Below are 27,709 nucleotides of genomic sequence, written 5' to 3' on the forward strand. Positions count from 1 at the left end.
TCCTCCCCTCAGGTACCCATGGCGGCGAGCGAGGCGGAGGCGGCCCAGCAGCAAGTGAGCGGCGGCGGCGGGGTTGGGTGAGGAGGGCTGCGGGGAGTAGCGTGTTTGCGGTCGGGGTGTCGCGGCCGTCTCTTCAGGCAGGCGATGTGAGCGCCGCGTCGACAGCGGTGGCTTCAGGTGGCTTGTGGTGAACCCCGGCCTTGTGAGGAGCCCACCGGCCCCGGTGCTGTCCCAGCGGCAGCGCGGTCCGCTTTGCTCAGGCACCAACGGGCGACTGCTTGTTAGCACTGAAGGGCCACTTCAGGTGTCTTAATTTCGAGGTGGAAGGTGGCTCTCTGTTTTTTGTGGGATGATTTTATTCACTCTTATTCGGTTAGAGCTAGTACCAGGGCCTCGGGGTCTTTCCCTTGCAGGGACGTGACCCAGTGTCCTGCTTTGAGGTAAAAGAGAAGCAATTTCCTATTCAGTAATTTTACATTGCAGCTAAGCCTCTTCTAACTAACTGAAGTCTCTGAAATTAACGGTGTGTTTTTAAGACAGTCTGCTTCCAGAGTGATAATACCTGATTGTTTATAATTTATGCCAAGGAATGGTATGCAGAGAGGCTCCTGCTTATGCTTATTGCTATAGTAGCCAAGGCCAGACAACTTTGTTATGTGCCCCGTTGGAGGGTTGCGAGCAGAATAGCATAGAGGGGTCGCACCTGCGGGGAGGAGTGAACAGGACAGGTGACCCAAAACTGACCAACAAGGTCTTCCAACCCATCTGCATCATGCTTGGTATAAAAGCTGAGGGATCAAAGAGTCAGCTCTCTTTCTTTAATGGCTAGTGTCCAAGGAGGACTTTGTGTATTCATCTGCCTTTGGTCCCAATCTGCATTCCCGAATCCAGATCCATAACCCAGTTCATTGCTGAGTCCAGTCCGGGACTTTCCCAGTGCCAGCTGGTGATGTGATCATCATCTTGGGAGCTTGATAGGTTTTTGTATGTATTGTATATATTTAATTATTTCCTTTTAATTATTTTATTAATATTTTTATTATTTTGTTAATATTTTCATTTAAGTAGTTTAGTTTCTTTTTAAACTTATAAGGCTCTCTCTCTTCCTCCTCCCTTCGGGAGAGGTGGGAGTGAGCATCTGTTGTTCATTTCAGTGGCTCAAACCATGATACCAAACCAGGAATAGCACTGATTGGGGGCTGCAAAAATGTGTTGCAGCTGCTCCATGTCACTTTGCTCACTTTGTCACTGCTAAAAGTTACAGGATTATTCATAGGAAGGCAAAAGCTGGTGCATGTATGGAAGAACTGAGCAAAGTTTACTTATGCTGTGAGTTGGGACTGGGTCCGCAATATTTGTGGCCTTCCAGTGTAATGAATCTTGTCACATCTGTAAATTAGCTGTACAAAAGCAAGACTTAACACTGTGATTGGCACACAAGGTTGTGGTCTTTGGGGAGTTTATTTATTTTTTGCATAATGCCTTTTCTAGATTGATGAAATTGAAGCTCTTTCATCCATATATGGTGAAGATTGGTGTGTTGTTGATGAAGATGAAAAGATCTACTGTATTAAGATTAATGATTGTCTGGATCAACCAAAATGGACCCTCTGTCTGCAGGTATAATGGTGTTAAAGAGTTTGGCACAGAATTTGTAGTTGGACTGATGCAGGCAAGGTCTTGAGCCTGCATGAAACCATTTAAATAGGATTCATTGTCTACTGAGATGGATTAAAGAGCTTTTGGATTGGAATCTGCGATAGACTTTTCAGTGACTGTTCCTTTGCATCAGTGTGCTTGTGTCATTTTCATTGTGACATTTTCAGTAGTTACATATCGTAATTCCACACCTGACAAAACCTAACTTCAATGTTTTTCTCCAAAGACTGATTTTTAAAATATTTTTCACATTGACTTTGCGTAGGGCACCTCAGTCAGTCTGCTGCAATTGCTTCTAGATTTACTTTCGGGAAAACGTGGAGGCAAAACAGAATTTGGATCAGCTTAACTGAGTAACTTGCTCCTTTATGTTTACAGAAATTAAAACAATAAGTTTACTTAGTGGAAGAAACATTGAAGTGTCTACTTATGAAAGTGCAGTGATGAATAAGTCCAGTAACCATGTATGCAGTTCCTTTCAAATTTCTTCTGCAGTTTATTTTGCGTGACACTTCATCCACAAAAATTGCACTGTGAAATATAATATTTGCATGCATTACCATTATTGGAATCCTAAATAAAGATATTCAGGTTTTCTTGTGATTCTGTAACAACTTAGCCAACTGTTTTCTTCATTTGTAACACTGATTGTAGTCCTAGTGCACGACATCAGGGTCCATCAGTAAAGCTCAGCTAGCTGTGAGGAGTAGTCCAGTGAATACTTATCCTGGATTTCTTTCAGGTGATTTTGCCGCCAGGATATCCAGCTTCAGAGCCACCTATTTATCAACTAAAGTAAGTGAAGTTTCTTGCTGAGAGTTATTTTCTTTCAAACGTTTATATGTCTTTTCTGAATTACCACTCTTAATTGATTACAGTGTAAGTTGAAGTTTGGTTAAGATGACTCCTTGAATTAAACTATACTGGGGATGGGGGATGTTTCAGGCAAGAATATTCTATTCTTTCTCCCTTATGGAGCTCCCTATGACAGATTGCTCTCTCCCTTCATCTGTAATTCTTGCAGCATTATTTTGTGGCAAGGCAGCAATTAGACGGTGGAGGTATGGTTGCTGCTGCCTGTTGTGTTGGGCACTGATGTCTCATCACTTACTTGGGTATACCCCTCTTGTCTGGATGCTTGTTTCAGATTGTAAGGCATGCTTTTAATCTGAGCACTGACTCTTGTTGTGATGGAGTCATAGCATGTGCCATTTTCCTGTTTTCCTTCCCTGCTCTCCCCTTGTCTCCTGACATGTGAACAAGATGGGAATGGAGATATGTAAGTCAGGTCCCTGATTTGGATGATAGAAGGATCTGCAGGGCATGACGCAGCATATCTACTAAGATTTGGTCAGTGGTATTGACAAGGCAATACAAAATAGTGCAGGTAAACTTTACCTCAAGTTTATATTTTAACATGAGACCACGAGGATGCAGGTACAGAACTGAAAGGTCATTCTAAATAGAATAGGTACTATGGGGCTGAAGGAGTTGGAAAGGTAAGCTAATAATCCATAAGGTGACTCTGGAGTGACAATGGCCTGCTATGAAAAACAAGTCCAGCTTTCTTAACTGAGGTAAGAAAAGGCAGCCAAAGTTAGGAGTCTCGAAGGATAGCTTGATGATCGTGCTTTTACCAAGACGCTTACAACTGGAATCTTGTTAAGTGCGAATGATTGACAATGTTTTATTTTCAAGGTGTTTATCACATTTATTTTAAAATGAATGTTTGTTGAGATGTTGGGATCAGCATATAGGCACCATTTTCATTGTATTTCTTTCCATTCTAGTGCTCCTTGGCTTCGAGGACAAGATTATATGGAACTAGCAAATAGCTTGGAAGAAATATATGTGTAAGTTAGAGATGGTGGAATATATTAAAAGAAGACAATGTATTTTCAGCTTCATGCACTGCTTAATGTATGCTTTTAAGTATCTGCGTGAACTAGTAGTTGTAAACTGATTGCTGCAATAGCCATAAAACAGCAAGTTTCTTTTATAAATCTAACAGTTAAAGATGCCGTGTATTTACTAAGCATTTTGCAAGGAAAAATTGTGTTAAACTCTGACAAATTTCTTTTATATTGTTTAGACCTGGTGTTCTATGAGTATAGAAGTCTTCATTTTGACTCTTATTGAATAGACTCCCTTTAGAATCTATGAGATTGATTATAAATTGGTGCTATGAAGTGTGAGATTTCTGCATCTATTCTGCATTTGAATGTTAAACTGCAGGATCTGAAAATGTTTGTGTCTTAGAGTGTAAGTGGCAAAACAGTTTTTCTTAAAAGATAGCTAGGGGATAAGTAGGTTTTAAAACAAATGAAACACGTGTAGATTCTATTAACTAGAATCTGTAACATAGCGGACTTTATTATCACAGTGTGCAGCTAACAACAACGCATAATGAATGCATGAGAATAAACAGAACATTTAGAAATACTCAAATTATGTGGTTTTGAATTGCTGTGAAATTGGGGTAGTAAATGTAGTAATTTTATATGGTTTAATTAATTCTTTCAGATCCCAAAGATAGTATAAACTAAATGAAATGAAAGTATGTCATAAGGAAACAGAGTCATGCCCAAAATAGTGAAATCTGAACATCTTGCATAAGAAATGTTTTGTAATGCTGTAAAATATGGAAGAGAGCACTTAGCTTGCATGAGGGTTTTTTATGTAATTACTCAGTTACTTTGATTAACTGGGTTCCTTATCTAATTAAGCAACAGATAATTTAAGCAAATAAAATTGCGTTTGAAGTGTTAAAAATGCACTGAGATTTTAAGTGAAAAGTTCTATGGGATCATATTAACCACAGTTGTTCAGTGGAGTAAAAAGAACAGAGATTGTCCTTAACTCTGTCCAGATTCATAGGATTGTAGAGGAAAAGAAGGATATTAGGAGTGGTCAACGTGGATTCACCAAGGGGAAGTCATGCTTGACCAATCTGATAGCGTTCTGTGATGGCATGTCTGGCCAGGTGGATGAGGGGAGAGCAGTGGACGTTGTCTACCTTGACTTCAGCAAGGCTTTTGAAACTGTCTCCCATAACATCCTTATAGGTAACCTTAGAAAGTGTGGATTATATGAGTGGTCAGTGAGGTGGCTGAATGGCAGAGCTCAGAGTGTTGTGATCAGTGGCAAAGTCTAGTTGGAGGTCTGTAACTAGTGGTATTCTCCAGGGGTCAGTACTGGGTCCAGTCTTGTTCAACATTTGCTGATGGCACAAAACTGGCAGGGGTGGCTGACACACCAGAAGGCTGTACCACCATACAGTGAGACCTGGGCAGGCTGGAGAGTTGGGCGGAGAGGCACCTAATGAAATTCAATAAGGGTAAGTGTAGGGTCCTGCATCTAGGGAGGGATAACCCCTTGAATCAGTACAGGTTAGGGGTTGACCTGCTGGAAAGTAGCTCTGCAGGGAGGGACCTGGGAGTTCTGGTGGACAAGTTGACCATGAGCCAGCAGTGTGCCCTTGTGGCCAAAAGGGCCAATAGCATCGTGGAGTGCATTAAAAAGAGCGTGGCCAGCAGGTTGAGCGAGGTCATCCTTCCCCTCTACTCTGCCCTGATAAGGCAACATCTGGAGAACTGTGTCCAATTCTGGGCTCCCCGGTTCAAGAAAGACAGGGAACTACTGGAGAGAGTCCAGTGGAGTGCTACAAAGATGATCAAGGGAATGGGACGTCTGTCTTAATGAGGAAAGACTGAGAGACCTGGGTCTGTTTAGCCTGGAGAAGAGAAGACTGAGAGGGGATCTCATCAATGCTTATAAATATCTAAAGGACAGGTGTCAAGAGGGTGGGGCCAGACTCTTTTCAGTGGTGCCCAGCGACAGGACAAGGGACACTGGGCACAAACTGGAGCACAGGAAATTCTGTTTAAACATGAGGAAAAACTTCTTTACTTTGAGGGTGACAGAGCACTAGAACAGGCTGCCCAGAGAGTTGGTGGAGTCTCCTTCTCTGGAGATATTCAAAGGCCACCTGGACATGTCTCTGTCCAACCTGCTCTGGGTGAAACTGTTTGGCAGGTGGGTTGGACTAGATGATCTGTGAAGGTCCCTTCCAACTCCTACCGTTCTGTGATTTGCTGGAGTCTCTACCGGATGTAGAGCTGCTCTAGGTGGTTCTTCAAATGCCCTGAACATCTGGCACAAGTTGCCACATGAGGACTGTGAGGAGAAATAGCATAGTTGTGGAGCACTTTTTTTCTTTGCTTTCCCCCTGCAGCCTTGTAGGCTGGTAAGTTGTACTAGTTACATTAGTCCCTTGCAGCTCTCTTCTGTCTGTATCAGTTGCTGTTCAGAGCCCTTGCTGGTCTCCTGTCATTTGTTTGTTCAGCAGGAAATGAATGTGTTTGTACTTTAGGCCATATGTATCATTTCAGCGTGTTTAAAAACCTTCTGGAGTAGTCACTGATATGCACAGTGTTTGTAAAAGCCTTTTATCTATCCAATGTCTAAACAGTTTTCAGATAAACAGATAGTTATAGATCACAAATCTGTTTTGGGAGACCCAAAGTTCCTAAAAATGCAGCAAATGTTTGTGTTTGGTTTTGTTTTTTTTTTCCCACCCAGTTATTCTTCTGGTAAGACTCTTATTCAGTACAAAGCTTTATTTCATGATGTGGACACAAGTGACAAGAAGAATAGCAGCACAGAAAGGTAACCTTTCAGACAAAGTGTAATTTGTGAATAGGCAGAAACTGAAATTGGGTTATAGCCAAAGAAATTCCTATTTACTTTCACAAAACGGAGCAATATTAGTAATTGTCTAATCTCTCTCATTCTGTCTTTAGCATCACAGAATCACTGAATGGTTGGAGTTGGAAGGGACCTTAAAGAAGTTCCAATCCCCCTCCCATGGGGAGGGACACTTTCTAGTAGACCAGGTTACTTCAAGCCCCATCCAACCTGTCCTCGAACGCTTTGAGGGATGGGGCATCCACAGCTTCTCTGGGCAACCTGTTCCAGTGCCTCACCACCCTCAGACTAAAGAAGTTCTGCCTAATATCTAGTCTAAATCTACCCTCTTTCAGTATTAAAACAAATATAGTTCTTCATGTATTAAAATAATGCTTCTGTATGATAAGAAGCAGCATGGAATCAGGGCATTGAATTGTTCTGGTGTCTGTTCACGTTTTGAAGACAGAGCTACAGGTTTATAAATTCTTTATTTTCACTTGAATATTTTTCTTAAAATATGTGTATTTGTTTGAATTTCTGATTGTATTCAGCAATAGTGCTGTATAAATTAAGAAAAGTAGGACTTTAAAAATGTAATTTTGTTGCTGAGATGTAGTTACGTGGTGCCCCAGATGGTGGCAGTAAGAATAAAATCAATGATAAACCATGAGTTACTTTTGGCCCTAAATCTTTAGTTTTGTTTTTGAGACAAATGTGCATGGTTCATAATCATATTGAAACATAATTGCAAAGACAACTTTTTAAATTTAACCTTTTTAACACCATTTTAAATATATTTTGGGTTGTTTGGATCCTGCTGCATGTTAAGGTGGTGTTTCTTAACTCTGAAGATGCACATTAAAAATGTGTTCATCCCATCCTCCCATGGTACCTTAATACACACCTGGACCCCCTGAGTAAGGACTCCTAGACCTAAATCCTTACCTCCTTGTCCTATAGGACTGCTTGTTACGCAAACTGTAGCATATCAATGCAATGCTCCACTGTGTCTGCTGCCACTGACCTCCTGTCACAGTCCACCAAGATCAACCTCTGCTGCTTGATGGGAAAGAAAAGTACAGCTGTTCCAAGGAAGAGCCCCTATCCCAAGCATGGGAGAGAGTCCCCTACAGCCACAGAGCAGTTGAAGGAGGTCACCACTGGCAATACAGGACTTTTTTGTAGAGAAAACTGACCCAGACCCAGCTGGGTCATCCTGGCTTAGTGTTCTATTGAAAATATTGAGACTGTCCAACTTACTCATTTGGCAGTTGCTTTCCCTTTCTTTAGTGGGCAGAGAGTTTCCGTCAGTTGCCTGTCTTCTTCCAGCATTGCTGCTTTTAATGTTCAAATTGGGGGGGGGAAAAGGCAAGCCACAAAGAGAGTATATAACGATGCAGATGTGTTTCACCCAGTGAGCTACTGAGACAGAACTTTCCACAAGTCTGTCTAAGCTCTTTATCTCACTAGATTATAATATTTTATTTCCGCATGTATGAAATACCTGTATTATTGGTGTACTTTCTAAGTGAATTCCATAGAAATGATTCTTCATTCACTGTGAGTTTTAACTTCCAGACAGAACCTTGGTGAAAGTATACTTTATTTATGGGTGGAGAAGATACGAGAAGTTCTGATAGAAAAGGCACAGTCGTCAGATCCAGGTATTTCAGAAAATACATGGGTTTTTTTGTTTCCTTCTTGTTCAACTGCAAAATAAGATTTCATTGCAAGTTAAAGCTTTATGTCCAATTTTGTAGTTGGCAGAAAACAACAGTCTCCAGTGTCATGGCTTGTTGTTTTACAGTGATAGCTTCCCTTTTTAAAAAGCAGTAGGGGGAAAAGGAAGGGCGGGGCCTCAATGAATTAGAACAAGGTCCTCAGTTCTCTTGGGAATTAAATTACTTGCATGAAAGCGCAGTGCTGCACACAGATACTTTATTATACATTGTCCTCTGTTTTGCAAAGGAATCATTCATATTAGCAATTAATTTCTGGTGTTGAGTGCACTCTTGGAGGATTGGGATTAGCCTCAAGATAAACTTCAGTGGAATATGCAGACAAATGACCAAGTATTCCATCTTAATTGTGTTTTACTAATTGGGATGAGAAGTACATCATCACTAGAGTTACAGTGAGTCTTCTGCTGTTACCCTTATAGAGTTTATGTAAACTAACAGTCATTCTTTCAAAAAGTGGTGGGGTTTTTTTGTGGATTAAAATGCTTAACTGCTATGAAATGCATGAGTGTTATGCATGCGTGCACTTGTGGCAAAAGGAAATAGAACTCACTTTCTATGTCATGGATGTTATCTTAGTCCTGTGAGGAATAAAAGACTGAAGAGGAAAAAAAAAACTTATATTTTCAGTGCTTCTTCATGATAAGGTCTAGTTTTAGTATTCCAATAAACTGCATTTTCAGATATTTAAATCTGAATCACAGATATTTAAAAAGTCATTTTTGGTTGACATGACTAAAGGAGTGGATCCTGAGAAGTGATAATTTTACTGACAATATTGGAAGTGTGTTAGGTATTTTGACAGCAACCTTGTGGTTTCTGCTTAATACATCTAATGATTTTTCTAGGCCTTTTGAACATGTTATATCACCCCTCTGTTTTTTTGTTGAAAATACCTATGTTATAAAAAAATGCATCATCACCACATCATTGGCCCTCTAAATAGGAAATTAGATTGTGATATATTAACTGGTCTGTATGGTAGATTCCCTCTAAATCCAGTTGCCAGAGCACAAACTGTGTGTGATATTTACTCTTCTGCTATTGACTATTATTTTTTGTATGTCCTGTGCATGAAGGAAAATAGGATTTTGGGAATCCCAGAGTGCCTGAAACATGTCCAGAGAGATGTTTCAAATACAATGATTTTATAACCTCATGAAGTAGCATTGAACTACAGCTCTACATTTTTCCCCAAATGACTGGAGTCTTGTGAAACATCAGGTTATGTTTGTCTCTCCATTCAGATTAAATTAATGGTAGCATTGTAAATGCTTAATGGAAATGGTAAACATTATTGTTCTTTTCTTCTTAATTAGTATTGAAACAGAAGATATTATGCAAGGATCCCATAGCACAAGAATTGTATTCCTAATTCTAAGCAAGATTTTAGTTAACAAAGGACTAAGAATTTTCTGGGTTTTATTGTAATTAATGTTACTATTCTGCATTTCATAATTCTTAACTGATTTGAACTGAAAAGACAGATTTTTGAGAAGAAGAATTTGAAACTTTGTTTTACTTGTCTCAAAAAAAGTGTAATAAATTCTACTACTTGTATCTTAATAGAACCAGATATTAAGAAAACCAGTGAAGAAGTTGATGAAGACGATGGAGATGATTTTCTCCTAGACTATCAGCCCATTCAGGAAGATCCAATTAAAATTGTAAATTACATTACATCTGAAAGTCCAGAAGGTAAGAAATATGCCCCTGTTTATTCTGATGAAATAATTTTGAAAAGAGAGGCCATAAGATTCTGGTTTTCAGCTCAGCTTTTGAGTAAAATTAGTAACATTAAAATTATAATCAAGATTAATAACAATTTAAAAAAAAACCAACATTTTTTGGTGGTTCTGTATGTCATCTTGTGTACTTAACTTTGACAAATCCCTGTTTTTAAAGTTGAGACGTTCTTTACTGATGTAGCCATATACATTGTTTCAGTACCCTTAAAAGAAAACAAATGCTTCCTTGTTTGTGATCAGTAGATGAAGAACTGCCATCCATACATCATGGAAACCCAATCACAGATCGAAGGAGTACTTTCCAGGCACATCTGGCTCCTGTGGTGACACCCAGACAAGTAAGTAGAGATAAATTCTACTCTTTTTGTCTGTACTTTGAACTTGACAAAATGTTAGTGAAATACTTGGTATTAGCTAAATATGCCTGTCCGTCTTTGCATCTTTGTGTGATAATATTGTCTGAGTAGTCATCAGTTTCTCGCTTTCACTGTCAGCTAAATAGCTCTAAATACCAGCTCTGCAATGCTTCCTGGTAGTTTTCTAGTTTTATTGTTGAAGTGGGTCGATATTGCTATTCTGTACCGTTAAGTGCATTAGATGTAAGACAGAATAAGAACATCAAAATTTGACTTTTGGATGTTGCCAAGTTTATCGTAAGATATTTGGAAGCTACTGAGTCTGCCACATGTTACTTGGAAAATGAATTAAAGTGAGTTTATAAATGTTTTTGCTCCTTCAGAAAGGCATTATATTGAAAAATACACTTGGATAATGCATAAGTAAATCTTTATCAAGAGCTGAGTGAAAGGGGTAAGCATTCTTCTAGAGTTGTATTTGACTGCAACTAGAAAAAATGCACAGTTCCTGACTCTTAATGGAATCAGTGGTGAATGTAGACTTAGACGGACTGCTAGAAAAGGGCAGCTACATTTTGTTTCCCATGATGCTTCCCCTCTTTCAGCAGCTTAACACAAGGTAAAGAAAGTATCCTTGTGTTTAATATTAGTGATGGTTTCTTTTATCCTTTGTGGAATTTGTCCCGTTGCTTCTTGCACCAGGATTAACATTCAGAATCCGCATCATTGTATGAAAATATGCCTTCCTGTGTTTGCTGTGAATCAGTCGCTCATAACTTTTGTTTGTTGCACCTCTCCGCTTTCTCTGTGCAGTTGGATTTTATAGTCATCTATCATATGTTATAGACCTTAGTTTTCGGTTTTTGAGGCTGAAGACCCTCAGTCTGTTTTGGTGCATGTAATGTATGCTGTAATCTTTTTGAGCTGCAGACTAGAACTATGCACAGCACTGAAGATGCAATCACTCCAAGGATTTGTAGTGGTGTGAAGAGTTTTTGTTTTCCATGTTCCTTTTCTAGTAATACCTTTCAGTTTCCTTTTTGACCTCTACTGAGCACTGAGCTGGTGTTTTCATAGAAACGTCTATTATAACCCCAAGATCTCTTTCTGCAAATGCTAATAACTAGTTTAGAATCACTTTGTATGTCAATTTGAGTCTATTAACGTCAATCTCCTTTGTTGATCCCTGTTTAGTGGGGAAACTACTGGTCTGCTCATCTTTTTTTGTCATTAACAGAGAGTTAAACCTTGAGAGGATTTTCCTCTTTCCTTTTATCCAATAATAGCTTTTATTTTAAGAATTTTTGATAAGGGATCTTGTAAAGTGTTTTTTGCAATTCCAGGTAAGCTAGATCTTCTACATTCTCAGTGACTTTGAAAGAATGTTGACAGGGCTTTGAGGTGTATTTCTCTATACAAAAGCTGTAATGTTTTAAGCTGTCTATGTTTTTTAGGGTTTTGCTTCCCCCTCATTAGTTTGCTTTGTATGGACATAAGACTTTTTGGTCTTTAGTTCCCTGCATCCTTCCTGAAGTACTTTTGAGATGTTAGTATTGCATCACAGAATCACAGAGTGGTCAGGGTTGGAAGGGACCTCTGGTGATCATCTAGTCCAGCCCCCCCTGGCCAGAGCAGGGTCACCTACAGCAGGTTGCACAGGATGGTGTCCAGGCGAGTTTTGAATGTCTCCAGAGTTGGAGACTCCACCACCTCTCTGGGCAGCCTGTTCCAGTGCTTTGCCACCCTCAAAGTAAAGAAGTCCCTCCTCATGTTTAGATGGAACTTCCTATATTCAAATTTGTGCCTGTTACTTCTTGTTCTATCACTGGGCACCACTGAAAAAAGACTGTTCTCATCTACCTGGCACCCTCGCTTTACATATTGGTGAGATACCCCCTCAGTCTTCTTTTCTCTAGACTAAAAAGACCCAAGTCCCTCAGCCTTTCCTCATAAGAAAGACGCTCCAGTCCTCTCATCATTTTTGTAGCCCTTTTCTGGACTATCTCCAGCAGTTCCCTGTCCTTCTTGAACTGGGGAGCCCAGAACTGGACACAGTACTCCAGATGTGGCCTCACCAGGGCAGAGTAGAGGGGAAGGATGACCGCACTCTTCTTGGCACCCCAGGATGCCATTGGCCTTTTTGGCCACCAGGGCACATTGCTGGCTCATGGTCATCCTGTTGTCCACCAGGACTCCCAGGTCCCTTTCCATAGAGCTTATTTCCAGGAGGTCAGCCCCTAACCTGTACTGATACAATGGGGTTATTCTTCCCCAGATGCAGTACCCTACACTTGGCCTTGTTGAATTTCATTAGGTTCCTCTCCGCCCAACTCTCTAGCCTGTCCAGGTCACGCTGTATGGCAACACAGCCTTCTGGTTGGGTCAGTTTTGTGTCATCAGCAAACTTGCCGAGGGTACACCCTATGCCTTCATCCAGGTCATCAGTCACCTTCTGCTGCAGGAACAGTTTTAACTGGTAGGTTAGTGTCCTGGTTCCGTCAGGGATGGGGTTAATTTCCCCAGGGATGCGGCACGGGAGGCAGGTATTCCATCCCACCTGAGCCATGCCCAGGCTATAAGAGGAGTTAGCTGGGGGAGGGGAAGACAGTCACTGCTGGGGGGGGGCTATGGCGGTTGGTGAGTGGTGATACTGGAATCGTGTTTGTCTATCCCTTTATTGGTGTTACTGTTACTGGTCTGTCTTCCCTTTTGCTGTTCTGTTAAACTCCCCTATCAAACTCCTCTGCTCCCGAGCTTGTCTCGGCTGGAAGGAACTCACTGCAGACATAATTCATCCAGACTCTGTCCTCTGCAGCTTTCTGTATAAATCTCATCCCAAGGCATTTTGGAGCAGTACATAATGTAACATGACAACACTGCTGAAATCCAGTGATCTCTATCAGCTCTGAGGGAAGACAGATCCTCAGCTGGTGTCAAACAGAAGCACTCCTGGACTGTCACAATACTAGGATTCAGGTCCTTAAAGGCATTTAGCAGCCAGTCTGCTGCTAAAAACCCACGAGGTTTGCCTTTTTCTTCTGATTTTTCCCCACAGCTGTGGGGGTCGAGCGAGTGGTCGTGTGGATCTTTGTCGCTGGCTAAGACCAAACCACAACAGTTAGATACTTTAGCTATAGTTCAACAGCTTCATACTCCAATTCTCTTTAAACTTTTACTTAAATATGATCTGGTTTTGCTGATCTGTCCTATTAATTTTATCAGCTTTCTCAACCTTATTCTGTGGTAAGACTGCACTATATCATTCTTGTCTGACCTTCTCAGTTCATGTATACTGTACATTCATTTAGGTTTTGTGCTACAACTGTATCTTCTTTAAGTGATTCTTTTATATATATTATATTTATCTGCTGGCAGTACAGATCTCTGGTAAGCTTCAGCTTCTTACGTGTTTGAGGAAAAAAATGAATTAATTTTATTTTTAAATCTTCAAAAATGTGCTGTGCTTTTCACATCTGTCTTGTCATCTATCTTACTTTTCTCGATCTGGATACAACTTGAGCTTTTTTTCAACACACTTTCAGATTTTTTGAGCTGTTCTTTTACTGCTTGCAAAATGAAAGTAATTTTCTTCATTAGGACTCAGTTTTAAAATACTCAGTTCGTTACCAGTTTCATTAAAGTAGTACTGCTCTTTGAGGGCTTTCTTAGCTGTGCTCAGTCCCTGTGAACTGGAAGTCCCTATGAACTGTGTTGCGTTAGAAAGGGAAGAAATTAGAGTCATTGGTTTAATGAACTTTTCTCATTTAAAAAAAGCTCTTGCTCTTTGATCATGATTTATGAGTAAGATTGTTCCTACTTCTGAGGAAGTCTTTACCCACAGACGTGGGTTTCTAAAAGGGCAGGCCTCTGTCAAGAAATAGGACTCACTTAAAGCAGGTTAGTAATTTCTGTTTTGCATACAAAGGCATTCTTAATTTCTTCTTTTATAACTTTTTTTTTTTAAAGACAACATATACTCAATATACCTAGAAATTTCCAGTCAAGACTTGTTGGTATGTGGTTAGTATAAAGATAGAGCAAGTCCCCAAGTGTCAAATCCATCTTGTTTCGCAAGAGTCTTGCTCTACAGTGTGAGGTGATCGGTCTTCAGACTGCAGGGAAGCTGTACTGTGGTATGGACTAATTTTTCTGAAAGCAAGCCAAAAGAGGTGAGGAATGGGGTGAACACTGCACCTGTAATGAAAGCTAGCTTCTTTATCAGCTGAAGAGATTAGTATGTGCCCATAATACTTTATCTGCATAATCTATATGCTGCAATGATAGTCATTGATATTTTAAGACAGTACACAGATTGCTGTGTAAATTCCTTTATTAAGTATTTTTAATAGTGGAACCTAACTTCCTATGTAGTTTTCAATAACAATAGCCAGAGTAAAACTGTAGTTACTTACGTAACAGAATATGTTACCATAAGCCTTGTGGGGCAAAGAAAGTGATCGGCATATTTCAGGTAGCAGGCTATATTTGGTACCGTTGCTTTTCCTTGTCTCAGTTTGGCTTATTCTGACATTTAAAATATATATGGTTCTTGGACTTGACATTGATTTAGTAAGGTGGGACTAAGAAATTATCTGTTGTGTAAGCATCTTGTGTCTTTTATGAGTAGGTCCCTCATTGACATGTAGAAAATCACATCCCTTAATTCCCTAAAGCAGGAATAATAGAGAGGGGAACAGGAGAAAAAAAAAAGGCTCAGGAGCTACAACAGGAAAAAGGATAAACTATTGCTTAGCTGTAAGATGTCTGTTTTGGAGGTTCATTGCTAATACAGACACATAATTAACCTTTAAGGTATGTTTTTAGGAGCCTGGTAGCTGACAAATAAGTAATGTCAAAGGTGTCGTTTCACGTGCTTTGTGCCCTAAGTCCATGTATTGAAATGTATTTATGAAAGCGTATTAACTAATTTGTCTTTTTTCAATATTCCCCTTTGGGGGGGGAAAAAAGGAGAAAGCAGGTCTTTGAAGCAATGTTCTCCTTTAATAATAGGAGTTTTTTCATTGAGTTATCATGTTTGAGGTGATTTTTGTAAGTTGAATTTCGTCCAGAAGAATTGGAAATAGCACAGTATAGCTAAGACAGATATTAAATATGTATAATGCTTACTCCTCAGAGACTTTTTTCTTTGGAGTGCAAGGTAATTTACTTGCCAAGCCTGTTTTTCTAAACTTTCTCAACTTCAGTAATGTTTTTCTTAAAGTAATATTAGTTTTGTATTATGTAGTAAAACAATGTCTTGATCAGAGCTCTCGTTTTTGCTAGACCAAATGGGAAAGGGTTGAACAATTGCTAGCTTGTTTAATTAGAATCAGAATATGAAGTGATAATTGATGTATGTTTTGAATTTGGTGCTTCTTAAGAGCAGAGAGATGGACATGGTGGGAATATCTGTTTTCTGGGAAATACTGACACTTTAAGACCCATAATAGAACTTTTTTTTTAATTATTATTCTTACTGTGAAGTGGAAACTGAAAAAAAGTATGTTTGAAGAAAAAGGAAAAAGTCAAAATGAAATGTAGTAGAGCTTTCTAAATATCACATGTTTTTGTGAAGTAGGTAGAAGCAGGGTGTAATGGGAAAATGTACATCAAATTGTGTTATATTCCAGCTTACTCTTATAGTTGAAAAAATAGGCAGGTGTAATTGATATTTAATACCAATTAAAAATGTTTTCTAGATCTTACTGTCTCTCTTGTCTAGTAAAGTGATTTGACGCTTCTATGTCTTCAGCAATAACATGAATGTACACAATGTACAAATTCAAGGAACAGCTGTTTTTAATATCCCAGAAATATGATATGAAACTCGCATGAGTGTACTGAGAAGCTGCTTCTTGAGTTACCACACTGAATATTTAGTTCATTTTATGTCAGTGTAAAACTGTTTCATTATAGTATTAAGAAGGAGATGTTTGTTTAGCAGGGGATATTGAGATGGTGTGTATGAAATCCCCATTATAATAGGAAGCTTATTTCTGTTCTTTTAAAGGTAAAGAGAGTTCTTGAAAAATTGTATGAGAATAAGAAAATTGCAAGTGCTACCCACAACATATATGCATACAGGTGAGAGATGAATAGTGATTTGTTTATTTTTTTTCAGTGTTCTTTGACAAATGAGTGCAGGACATGAGAAAGGTAAAATCCATCAAATAAATTACTTGCTATTAATTATTTATGGGTGTAAGTTTCTTGTTTGTATGGTAAAGGTTTTAGGCTTTATTTTGAATTTGAGGTCAATAAAGTAGAACATACAGGAGGAATGTTATGTTAAGATATGTTAATATAGTAAAGCAGCATTAGGAATTAAAAAAGACTGAAAATGGATTTGAACATATGTTGTTATACTTTGTATAGTATGTGTGAGCATGGAAATGCTACATCATCCTGAACCACGTGTGTTTTTACTTGGGCAAAGTAACGTTTTTTCTCCCAACCTTATATTTAGAAATAGTTGAAAATTTTTAGTTGAAATAAGAGTTGAAACAGAAAGCCTGATGCAGACATCTGGCATATGAAACTTCAGCTGAAATACGAGAGACTTCAGGGAAAATGAGAAACCGGTAAGAATGAGTTTGCCAGTGGTCTCTCTCTGGCATCTTATGTGAATGTAGCTTATGTGAAATGAATTGGTCTTAGTCCAGATAGTGATGTAGGTTTTCTGAGGAACCTAAGTAACAGTAAAAGGAGCCCCTTTCATTACTGAAGGAATCAGCGAACTGGAAAAGCATGTATAGACACTGATCTGTTCATGCACATCTTGGCATGATCCTAATGAAACATGAAATGAGAGCAAGTACTTGACTAAAAAGTCTACCTAAGTAAAAGGTTTTGGCAAACAGGGGATTTCGGTTGCTGCTGCTGATCTGGCTTCTTTCACTCGTACTTCAAAAATACACCTCAAAAAAGCAATGGAAACATACTTACTGCTTCATATTTGTCATCTAGTACCAGAAGCCTCTCTGTCATTGTGTCATGTGTTAACTAAATTGGGAAGTTATGAAATCAGTTGGTAACAAACAATAGAACTCTGAGCATTACTTGTGGAAAATTAGACCTGGGCAGCTGTCCTTTTGGGGTGTGTTGTTTCATATATAAGTTTCCTGGAGTGCCTCCTGAAGAAGGAGATGGCATGAAGAATCTGAAGGCAAATTTCAGTAATAGTTTCACACTGCTGCTGAAATATAGACCTAACTAATTATTAATATTATTGTCTGAGGTCTTCCAACTTGTAAGTGTGTACCATAATTTGAAACTGGATCTGATATTGGTTTCAGCTAGGTGTAATTATTAGGCTAAAAACCTAAGGATTTTTCTTATTAAGGAGTTTACACTGGTAATGAGTCTGGACTTAACTTGAAATAGCTAGAGTCTATGTAAAAGCTTCTCAAACCTTGTTCTACTGTACAGATAAATATTTGTGTTTACCCTAAGCCTCATCCTGTTTTCATGCAAATGTCCATAGTAGAGAAGTAGAATTGATACACATGCATATGAAAGGTCTCTGAGACTTCATTAGTCATGTCAAAATGTTAGTTGATTGATATTTTTTTAATCTTTTTTTATGTTAATTTTTTTCTTTTTCTTTTTTTCCTTTTTAAGAATATACTGTGAAGATAAGCAGACATTTTTACAGGATTGTGAAGATGATGGGGAGACAGCAGCAGGTGGACGTCTTCTTCATCTTATGCAGGTTATAGAAATTAATCTTTGACTTCTGGAAGTTTTGAACAGATTTCAAAAATCGCTACAATGTACATAAACTTTTAGAAGACTATTTTAATTCTTGCACTGCTCTTATCCAAATAGATGATTGCTATCTCAAAGGTGAAAGAGAAAACAGACTGTTGCATGCATGTAGTGAATTGTGATTTCCAGGTCTTGGATCATAGAAACAAGTAGTGTGTCATAGGTGGTAGTAATACTTTGAACGGTTTAAAACTCTAAGGTATATGGAAAATGAAGACTGGAAGAAGGTGATTGACAGCTGACCTATGCACAGCCTTTCATTTGGTTTCTTCAAATACGCATAATGAAAAGACACATATTTGAACTTCCAGAGTAGCGCTTGAAATGCAAAAGGTAGAAGGGAGTGAAGGAGTTAAAGAAACAGATTAAATGATCAAAAAAACTTGTGCTGTTTCCAGTTCTGGGGTTCTCAGCCCTCATACTCACATATTTTAGTTTTCAAGTGTTGAAATAATATGCCCTCGGCAAAGTTGCTACTGAACATGAATTGAGATTGATAAATTTTGATTCACTGGCATGATGCAAGCCCTAGTAAAACCATAAATAAAATACTATAACTACAGGGGACAGCTGGGTACATCTTGTGGAGTGCCTCAAGTCACTTAGCTATACCAGCATACTAATTATTGGTTTTAAATTTGATTTTTAGATTGATGTCCCCTTCACAACCAGGGTTTTCTTCTCCTGTCCTTTACTTGCTTGCATATTCTGTTAATTAATGTGTTGTACTCTTATTCTTGGAGACTGTTTTAAAACTTTTTTTTACTCAAATCTTTCTTTTTTGTGTGGAAAAAAAAATAATTGATGGAAATACTTTGACATTTTTCATTTAGAACTTTTTGAAACTGCCTAAGTAACTCAAACCTGACTTGGAAAGGAAAACTTACTTTATGTAATATAGGCATGTATATGTGGCCAGTGTGAAAACATTATTGTAATAAAAGTAATGTAAAGAAACAACTTTGCAGGTAAGACATCTGGAGCATGTCTTCTGGTGAGCAGCTGAGGGAACTGTGGTTGTTTAGCCTGGAGAAAAGGAGGCTCAGGGGAGACCTTATCGCTCTTTACAACTATCTGAAAGGAGATTGCAGAGAGATGGGAGTCGACCTGTTCTGTCAAATAACAGGTGATAGAACAAGAGGAAATGGCGTCAAGTTACACCAAGGGAAGTTTAGATTGGATATTAGGAAGAATTTCTTTATTGAAGGATCATCAGGCATTGGAACACGTTACCCAGGGCAGTGGTGGAGTCGCCATCCCTGGAGATATTTAAGGGTTGTGTAGATATAGCGCTTAGGGACATGATTCAGTGGTGGGCTTGTCGTTGTTAGATTAATGATTGGACTAGATGATCTTACAGGTCTTTTCCAATCTAGGAGATTCTGTGATTCTGTGTGGTTCTCTGATTCTGTACTGTACCTCAGTTTGTTCTGAGCTTATCAGCTTTTTCTCAGCATGTTAATGTGTACTTTTGAAAGCTGTCAGACTTAAAATGTCTAGACACTTAACATTCCACAAAAATCCAGTTTAGAAAGTGACCTGAAGTTTCCCCTTTCACGTGTGAATGTGTCTAGATCATATGATCAATAATCAAAAATGATCAGAGGGCTGGAACTCCTCTCCTATGAGTACAGGCTGGGAGAGTTGGGGTTGTTCAGCCTGGAGAAGAGAAGGCTCCATCTTATTGTGGCCTTGCAGTACTTAAAGGGGGCTTATAAGAAAGACGGGGACAAACTTTTTAGCAGGGCCTGTTGTGATAGGACAAGGGTTAATAGTTTTAAACTAAAAGAGGGTACGTTCAGACTAAATATAAGGAAGACACTTTTTATGATGAGGGTGATGAAACACTGGAACAGATTGCCCAGAGAGGTGGTAGATGCCCCATCCCTGCAAACATTCAAGGTCAGGTTGGACGAGGCTCTGAGCAACCTGATCTAGTTGCAAATGTCCCTGCTTATTGCAGGGGGTTTGGACAGATGACCTTTCAAAGTGCCTTCCAACCCAAACCATTCTATGATTCTGTGATATGGATCATCTCCCTCTATCTGTAGTCCTAGTTACTGAGAATATTTTTGTTTTGAAAAAATACTGCTGTAGGGATCAGGAAAGCGCAATTTTTACCTCTAGGAAAAGATTAAAATAGTTTAGTTTATGGGCTGATTTCTAGATGTTCATAGGTCTCACAGTTTTCTGTTATAAGCACTTAGGACATACGATACATGCAGCATGGGCAACAAACAGGAGGAGCTGGAAGCCATTGTGCAGCAGGAAAACTATAATATAGTTGCCATCACAGAAACATGACTCACACAACTGGAGTGCTGCAATGGATGGCTATAAACCCTTCAGAAGGGACAGGCAGGGAAGGAGAGGCAGTGGGGTAGCCCTGTATGTTAGGGAGTGTTTTGATTATCTAGAGCTTAGTGATGATGATAGGGTTGAGTGTTTATGGGTAAGAAGCGGGGGAAGGCCAACAAGGCAGATATCATGGTGGAAGTCTGTTATAGACCACTCAACCAGGATGAAGAGGCAGATGAAATATTCTGTAAGCAGCTGGGAGAAGTCTCACAATAGCTAGCCCTTGTTCTTGTGGGGGACTTCAACTTACCAGATGTCTGCTGGGAATACAATACAGCGGAGAGGAAACAGTCTAGGAAGTTCCTGGAGTGTGTGGAAGATAACTTCCTGACACAGCTGGTGAGGGAGCCAACTAGGGAAGGCGCCCCGCTGGACCTGTTGTTTGTGAACAAAGAAGGACTAGTGGGCGATGTGATGATTGGAGGCTGTCTTGGGCATGCTGATCATGAAATGTTTGTTGTCTGTTCTTGAAGTAAGGAGGTGGGGCAGCAGAACTGCTACGTTGGACTTCTGGAGGGCCCGTTAAGGATACTGGTTTACAGAGTCCCTTGGGAGACAGTCCTGAAGGGCAAAGCGGTTCAAGAAGTTTGGACATTCTTCAAGAAGGAAATCTTAAAGGCGCAGGAGCAGACCGTCATCATGTACCAAAAGACGAGCTGGCGGGGAAGAAGACTGGCCTGGCAGAACAGAGAACTTTAGCTGGAACTCAAGAAAAAAAAGAGAGTTTATGACCTTTGGAAGAAGGAGCAGGCAACTCAGAAGGACCACAAGGATGTTATGAGGTTATGCAGGGAGGAATTTAGAAGGGCAAAAGCCCAACTTGAACTTTATCTGGCTACTGTGGTAAAAGACAATAAAAAATGTTTATATAAATACATTAGCAACAAAAGGATGGCTAAGGAGAACCTCCATCCTTTATTGGATGCGGGGGGAAACAGTGACAAAAGATGAGGAAAAGGCTGAGGTACTTAATGCCTTCTTTGCCTCAGTCTTTAATAGTAAAGGTCAGTTGTTCTCGGGGTACCCAGGACCCCTGAGCTGGAAGACAGGGACGGGGAGCAGAATAAAGCCCCCATAACCCAGGCAGAAATGGTTAGCAACCTGCTACATCACTTAAACATATGCAAGTCTGTGGGGCGGATACCACCCAAGGGTACTGAGGGAGGTGACCCAAGTTCTCACCGAGCCACTTTCCATCATTTATCAGCAATCCTGGCCAACCAGGAGGGTCCCATTTGACTGGAGGTTGGTAGATGTGATGCCCATCCACAAGAACGGCTGGAAGGAGAATCTGGGGAACTACAGGCCTGTCTGACCTCAGTGCTAGGGAAGGTTATGGAGCAGATCATCTTGAACGCCATCATGTGGCACATGCATGACAACCAGGTGATCAGGCCCGGTCAGGATGGGTTCATGAAAAGGCAGGTCCTGCTTGACTAACCTGATCTATGACAGGGTGACCCGCTTAGTGGATGAGTGAAAGGCTGTGGATGTTGTTTATCTGGACTTAAGTAAGCCTTTGACACTCTTTCCCACAGCATTCTCCTGGAGAAACTGGCTGCTCATGGCTTGGATGGGTATACTCTTTGCTGCATAAAAATCTGGCTGGATGGCCAGGCCCAAAGAGTCATGGTGAATGGAGTTAAATCCAGTTGGTGGCCGGTCACAAGTGGTGTTCCCCAGGGCTCAGTGTTGGGGCCAGTTCTGTGTAATATCTTTATCAGTGATCTGGACAAGGGGATTGAGTGCACCCTCAGTAAGTTTGCAGATGACACCACGTTGGATGGGAGTGTTGATCTGCTTGAGAGTAGGATGGCTCTACAGAGGGAACTGGACAGGCTGATCGGTGGTGCGAGGCCAATGGTATGAGGTTCAACAAGGCCAAGTGCTGGGTCCTGCATTTGGGTCACAACAAGCCCATGCAGCACTACAGGCTTGGGGAGGAGTGGCTGGAAATCTGCCCAGCGGAAAAGGACCTGGGTGTGCTGGTCGACAGCCAACTGAATATGAGCCTGCAGTGTGCTCAGGTGGCCAAGAAGGCCAATAGCATCCTGGCTTTAATCAGAAATAGTGTGGCCAACAGGACTAGGAAAGTCATCATCCCCCTGTACTCGGCACTGATGAGGCTGCACCTTGAATACTGTGTTCAGTTTTGGGCCCCTCGCTACAAGAAAGACATTGGGGTGCTGGAGCGTGTCCAGAGAAGGGCAATGCGGGTGGTGAAGGGTCTAGAGCACAAGTCTTATGAGGGAACTGGGATTGTTTAGCCTCCAGAAAAGGAGGCTGAGGGGAGACTTTATGGCTCTCTACAGCTACCTGAAAGGAGGTTGTAGCAAGGTGGGGGTTGGTCTCTTCTCCCAAGTAACAAGTGATAGGACAAGAGGAAATGGCCTCAAGTTGCACCCGGGGAGGTTTAGATTGGATATGAGGAGAAATTTCTTCACCGAAAGGGTTATCAAACATTGGAACAGGCTGCCCGGTGAAGTGGTTGGGTATTTAAAAGTCATGTAGATGTGGTACTTAGGGACGTGGTTTAGTGGTGGGCTTGGCAGTGCTAAGTTAACAATTGGACTTGATGATCTTAAATGTCTTTTCCAACCTAAATGATTCTATGCTATGGGCATGAAAATTAAGTGGTTTCATACACTTTCTGTTGCTGTACTTGGAGTTCTTCTTTTGCAATAGAAATCTTATCTTGTTTCAGATAAACCTAGCTCTTCAGTCAAGATAGCACTTTCCGGTTACAAGCAACTGTATTTTAGATTAATTCTTTTGAACTTAGAGTTAAAAATTTCCCAACTATGTTTGGCATCCTGTTTACTGTGAACAGTTGCTATACATAGACTTTATGGCTGATGTGTAAATGTAGAGTAGAAAATGTCTGTCACAAAGCCTGCCCCAGCCCTTTTTTTTTTAACATTATCCTTTTCATTTTAAAATTCCAAGAATAATTCTGTTTCCGCAAACAATGATAGAATCTTCTAATAGTATTGTTCGGTCAAATAGGTCTATTTTTCTCCTTAATGGAGACAATGAATTGTTGTTAGCATGCCTTATTGACTGCTAGCTCTTAAGGGATTTTTCTCACCTCCACCATACCCCCCTGACATCTTGCAGACCACAGTGTTTTTGCTCAACCTTATGCAAATAAAGCCCTGTTTGCTCTGCCTGGCTCCAAGCCATCTGTGTGCATTAGTGTAGTACTGTCCAGGACATAAGAGACAGCTATTTCTAAGTGAAGACCTTCCACAGAGATTTCAGATGCCTTCGTTTGAGGGACAAATTCAGGATCGTGATCGCTAATCATGCAAGACTAGTATGAGCAAAAATGCTAACTGGTGATTGTCACTACATACTTGCATGCAGTAATATATATCTTATATTTTGAGAAGTTGTGTGTTTCTCTCTGATACTTAGTCAATTGGCATTCCCTATGTTACTAGTGTTTGCTGATGATGGGGAGTTCTTGAACACAGAGTTGCTATAAGGGAGAGTAAACGCTAGTTTTCAAGTCTAGTCAAGTCACACTTAGATTTTGTGAAAAGTAAAGCTGTTGAAGGCCTTCCATGTTTCTTGCCTTTACTTGCAGTAAAAGAAATCATCACTTCTGTTTAACTCTCTCCTTGATTTTGTTACTTACAGTCTTAAAAAAGCTCTGTAAAGGTCATTTAGTTCCTTTCAATCCTAATTGCTAATACATTATTTCATGTTGTGTGAACTTTATGCTATTTTGAATTCAGAAAGCAACTGCTTGGTTGTAAAGACTAAGACTCAAACCTGGAAAATGCAGAGTTTTTTATGTATTATCCAGGAGTTGTTGCTAGGTCCTGCACATGGCAACAGTGATAGCTTATGGCATTTTAGGTACCTATACGTATAATGTCTGTCCACTGGCTGTTATTAGCCTGATCCACCAACACTTGCAAAAATGTGGATGGACAATCTGCTTAGTGACAGAGGTTCTCTGGAAATAATAATTCATCATACCAAAGAATAATAAACGTAACTCGGTAATTTTCCCTTTAAGTAATATCTGAAGCCTTTGACACATGAATGAGCAACTGTAGTGCACATGAGATAGCTTTGCACCCTTTCTGAGGGATATATCGACTCATTTTACTTTAAATTTACCTTTGGTTAGGAGCTTAAAGAGGGAAACTTAGCACAGCTGCTGACTTGTCTCTATTTGTTACCATCTGATAACATATGTGTGACACAGACCTGACTGAAAGTTCTTAAAAATGTAGTAGACTTTTTCTATGTTTAAAATAGGTGGCAATAGTAAAATTAGTTCAAGTAAAAAATAAAAACTTTTATTTCTTTTTTCTTTTTTTTAAACAGATTTTGAATGTCCACAATGTGTTAGTTGTGGTATCCCGCTGGTATGGAGGTATTCTCTTAGGACCAGATCGTTTTAAACATATAAACAATTGTGCAAGAAATATACTTGTGGAATACAACTATGTACATTCAGTGGTAGGTTTCTGCCATTTAGAGTGAAGGCATTTATTTGTATGTGAACTTGTGTAAATTGTCACTGTTAGATGAAGCCAGAAGAAAAGTAGTATTACCTGTGTCAACTTCTGGTTGCTTTGATGCGCTGATCGTGTGCATGGGATCAGTGCAAAGACTCCTGAAGAACTTCCAAAGAAGTTAGTGAGCTGGTTTGTAAGTGTGAGATGTGCAGTAGAAGAGTGGGAGCACTTGAGGACATTGGTCCAGAACACAAATTTGAGGACTGGAGGAGGATGGAATGGGGAAATGCCTCTTTCTTTGCGTTTAGAAAACTGGAAGCTGCTGCTTCTCATGCTTACTGGTGCTGCCAGTTCTAGTGCGTAAGCAGACTGAGCTTGGGAATCACTGTGACTAGTAGGCATTTTAAAAATTGAAAGCTGTATTAGCACAAAGAAGTTTTCAGAATTATAGGTGGTAGACACGATTTTAAAAAAACCCTAGACTAGAAGATTCAAACAAAATTACATTAACTGTTACAGAAAAGATTAAGGGAAAATATTTCAAGGGACCTTAAATAACTCGGGAGACAAAGTTCCAAATGTCTTTAAATGGCACTTCTTAAGGGACTTAGGTCATTTATTCATCTAATAGTCTTGGTTTTCAACATTTCTTTTCTTCATCCTCAGAACAGCATATTAGATATGTCTGTGTACATTATAGCATATAACTGCTAACAATAGAAAGTTTAAGACAGTAGGAAATAATTACTAATGGATACTTAAAAAAGTATGGAACTGCCAGTTTTCCTTTTCATATGAAAGTATATAAGGTTGCTGTGGTTGAAAGCTGTGCATTCTTCCCCATTCCTCCCCCTGCACTTTTCAGTTATTTGCTTTTTCCTTTTTAGAGGTGCTTGTATACTTAATGATTTACCTTCTTGGCAGTTTATCAATATTCTCTTATTTGAAAGCATTGCTCATAAAATAAAAGGATTAGTTTCCTAAGAAAGGAGGATTAAGCATTAACCCTCAAGAGAAGGTTTAGTACCAAAAATGACTACTTTTTTTTTCTACTTTTAATAACTTATATTAGACTGTATTTCTTTATTATGTACTAAAAAGCCTATTTTATTGCCAGCGTCCTTCAGAAAAATAACAGATGGAGCTTACTTATGGTCATTATTATTCTAGCACCATAGATGTGGCTCTTGGAAAAAGTATTCTTTTAGCTAACTCTCTTCAGAATAGCAGAGTTCAAACATCCTGTTAGAGTCCATTTCTTTCCCATGTGCAAGATGTAGAAGGGAGTAGATTAAAATGTCCCAGGTTCTGTCAGATGTAGTGGCAGATTCTTTCACCATTTGGATAGTGCTTGGGATGAGTGCCCACTAAAGAAAAGCCTTGTTTTTCAGAACTGGCAGTCAGAGCAAGCTGCACGTTGCAATGTTGATCCAGCAAGAGTGGCAAAATTTTGCTGTTCCCAGTGTAGGTTTGTTTCACTTAGGGAACTAGTTTTAATGTACTGGTGTACAGTATATGTCTTGATAAGGCCACACCCACACTAGAAGGAGTTTTGCATTATAGTGTAGAAGTATTTCTATACTGGTAACCTCTTCCTTGAGTGGAAATGGCTTAGATTATTTTTACATTATATGCTTCTGTTAGCGTAGCTATATCTATAATTTTATCACTGCTGAAGGCAGAAGTTTCTAAATAGCAAGATAAGCAGACAAATTAATGAAACTGAGTGGATAAATATTATACAATTCAAAACTTTCATAAATCACAGTGAACTATGAACATTGTTCATATTAAATAATTCTCTTGGGTGAGCTTGAGAGAATACTCAAGGTGTATAAGAATGTTGTTTAAATTTTGAAATGCTTGTTTTTCATTTCAGGAAGAATCGTCTAAACAAGCAGGAAAGAGCAAAAAGATAAGGAAGGACAACAAGAAGAGAACAGAACACTAATTTATTTTTTAAAACTATAAAAGATTATTTTGCACATATTTATACAAAGAAAACATGGACGTTATTGCCTTATCCAATGCAACAGACATTTTGTATTCAGAAGAGAATTCAGTAAAGCTATAGATTTACTGATCATCTTGTTCTGTGACTTCTTCTGCTGTTTTGAAGTAGATCTTAGACACAAGCTTTTTGTATTCTTATACATTGTAGCTACTTGTTAGGAGGGTTTTGTAACACCCGGAACCATTTCCCCATCCCACTCTCCCACCCACTGATGGATGACTAATTTAAAATGTGGATTACTTATCTTCTCCATTCCTGGATTTGAAGTCAAACACCTTCTTGTATTAGTAATTGAATTCCCTAGTTTGTTGTATTGAGGGTGAGATTGGAGTCATTCATAGACAAGGTGACCTATGAAGCTTTAGATTTTCTGTATCTAAAAGGAAAGCGTGTGGCCCAGTGCTATATGGCTTTGGAGAGCCTGGTCCTGCCTATGCAGTTCTCGATCTAGTAGGGCCTGCTTGGTGACATAAGAAAGACTGAACATGGGCAATGAGCTACAAAATGTGGAGAAATCTCTTCAAACTTTCTTTGAGGATTGTCTGTGAGTGTTGGGACTCTAGGAGCCTGTTGGAAAGCTGAGGATTAAGCGTTGTATAATTACAGGAACCAGTGATTTCCACAAAGAATATGGGGATTTTGAAATCAGACTGTTAGAGCTAGTAGTGAACATTAGTAAACATTCTGAAGTGAATTCCATTGATGTAGAGTGGGGAAAAAACAAGTGTTAACAATATGATCACAAACACTTGCATTTTCTACTCTTTTATTAATACCTTCCAGACTTTTTTTCTAATGAATTACAAGAAAAAGAACCCAGATTTTTTTGTCAGTTAATTGTCATATTGCTATTTAGATAGATTTAAATATTTTTTTTTACATTCCCTTGTTAACTTCCACTTGG

General features: G+C 39.4%; 1 protein-coding gene across 5 annotated transcripts; it reads left to right on the forward strand.

The window, feature by feature from the left end:
• IMPACT (impact RWD domain protein) lies at nucleotides 1–26,911 on the forward strand. Of its 5 annotated transcripts, none has more exons than XM_082479223.1 (12): nucleotides 1–54; nucleotides 1,492–1,620; nucleotides 2,402–2,454; nucleotides 3,450–3,512; nucleotides 6,241–6,327; nucleotides 7,927–8,012; nucleotides 9,657–9,785; nucleotides 10,076–10,173; nucleotides 16,202–16,275; nucleotides 17,812–17,902; nucleotides 24,658–24,792; nucleotides 26,671–26,911. In XM_082479223.1, the coding sequence occupies exons 1-12, from the start codon at nucleotides 19–21 to the stop codon at nucleotides 26,740–26,742; spliced, it is 1,053 nt and encodes a 350-aa protein (XP_082335349.1). In that variant the 5' UTR covers nucleotides 1–18; the 3' UTR covers nucleotides 26,743–26,911. The 5 variants fall into 5 exon arrangements, with proteins under 5 accessions (XP_082335349.1, XP_082335350.1, XP_082335353.1 ...); XM_082479224.1 differs by having other exon boundaries at nucleotides 10,079–10,173; XM_082479227.1 differs by lacking the exon at nucleotides 24,658–24,792.
• Nucleotides 26,912–27,709: the final 798 nt, after the last annotated feature.

Source organism: Vanellus vanellus (genome assembly GCF_965231255.1).
Source record: "Vanellus vanellus genome assembly, chromosome: 2".
Classification (NCBI taxonomy): Eukaryota; Metazoa; Chordata; class Aves; order Charadriiformes; family Charadriidae; genus Vanellus; species Vanellus vanellus.

What these genes read in the sequence shown, in the direction of transcription:
- IMPACT (XM_082479223.1), top strand. Translation starts at nt 19, where the DNA reads ATGGCGGCGAGCGAGGCGGAGGCGGCCCAGCAGCAA. An exon ending in AATGGACCCTCTGTCTGCAG is followed by an intron (nt 1,621 to 2,401) that starts GTATAATGGTGT and finishes GATTTCTTTCAG; the next exon opens with GTGATTTTGCCGCCAGGATA. An exon ending in AAGAATAGCAGCACAGAAAG is followed by an intron (nt 6,328 to 7,926) that starts GTAACCTTTCAG and finishes TTTAACTTCCAG; the next exon opens with ACAGAACCTTGGTGAAAGTA.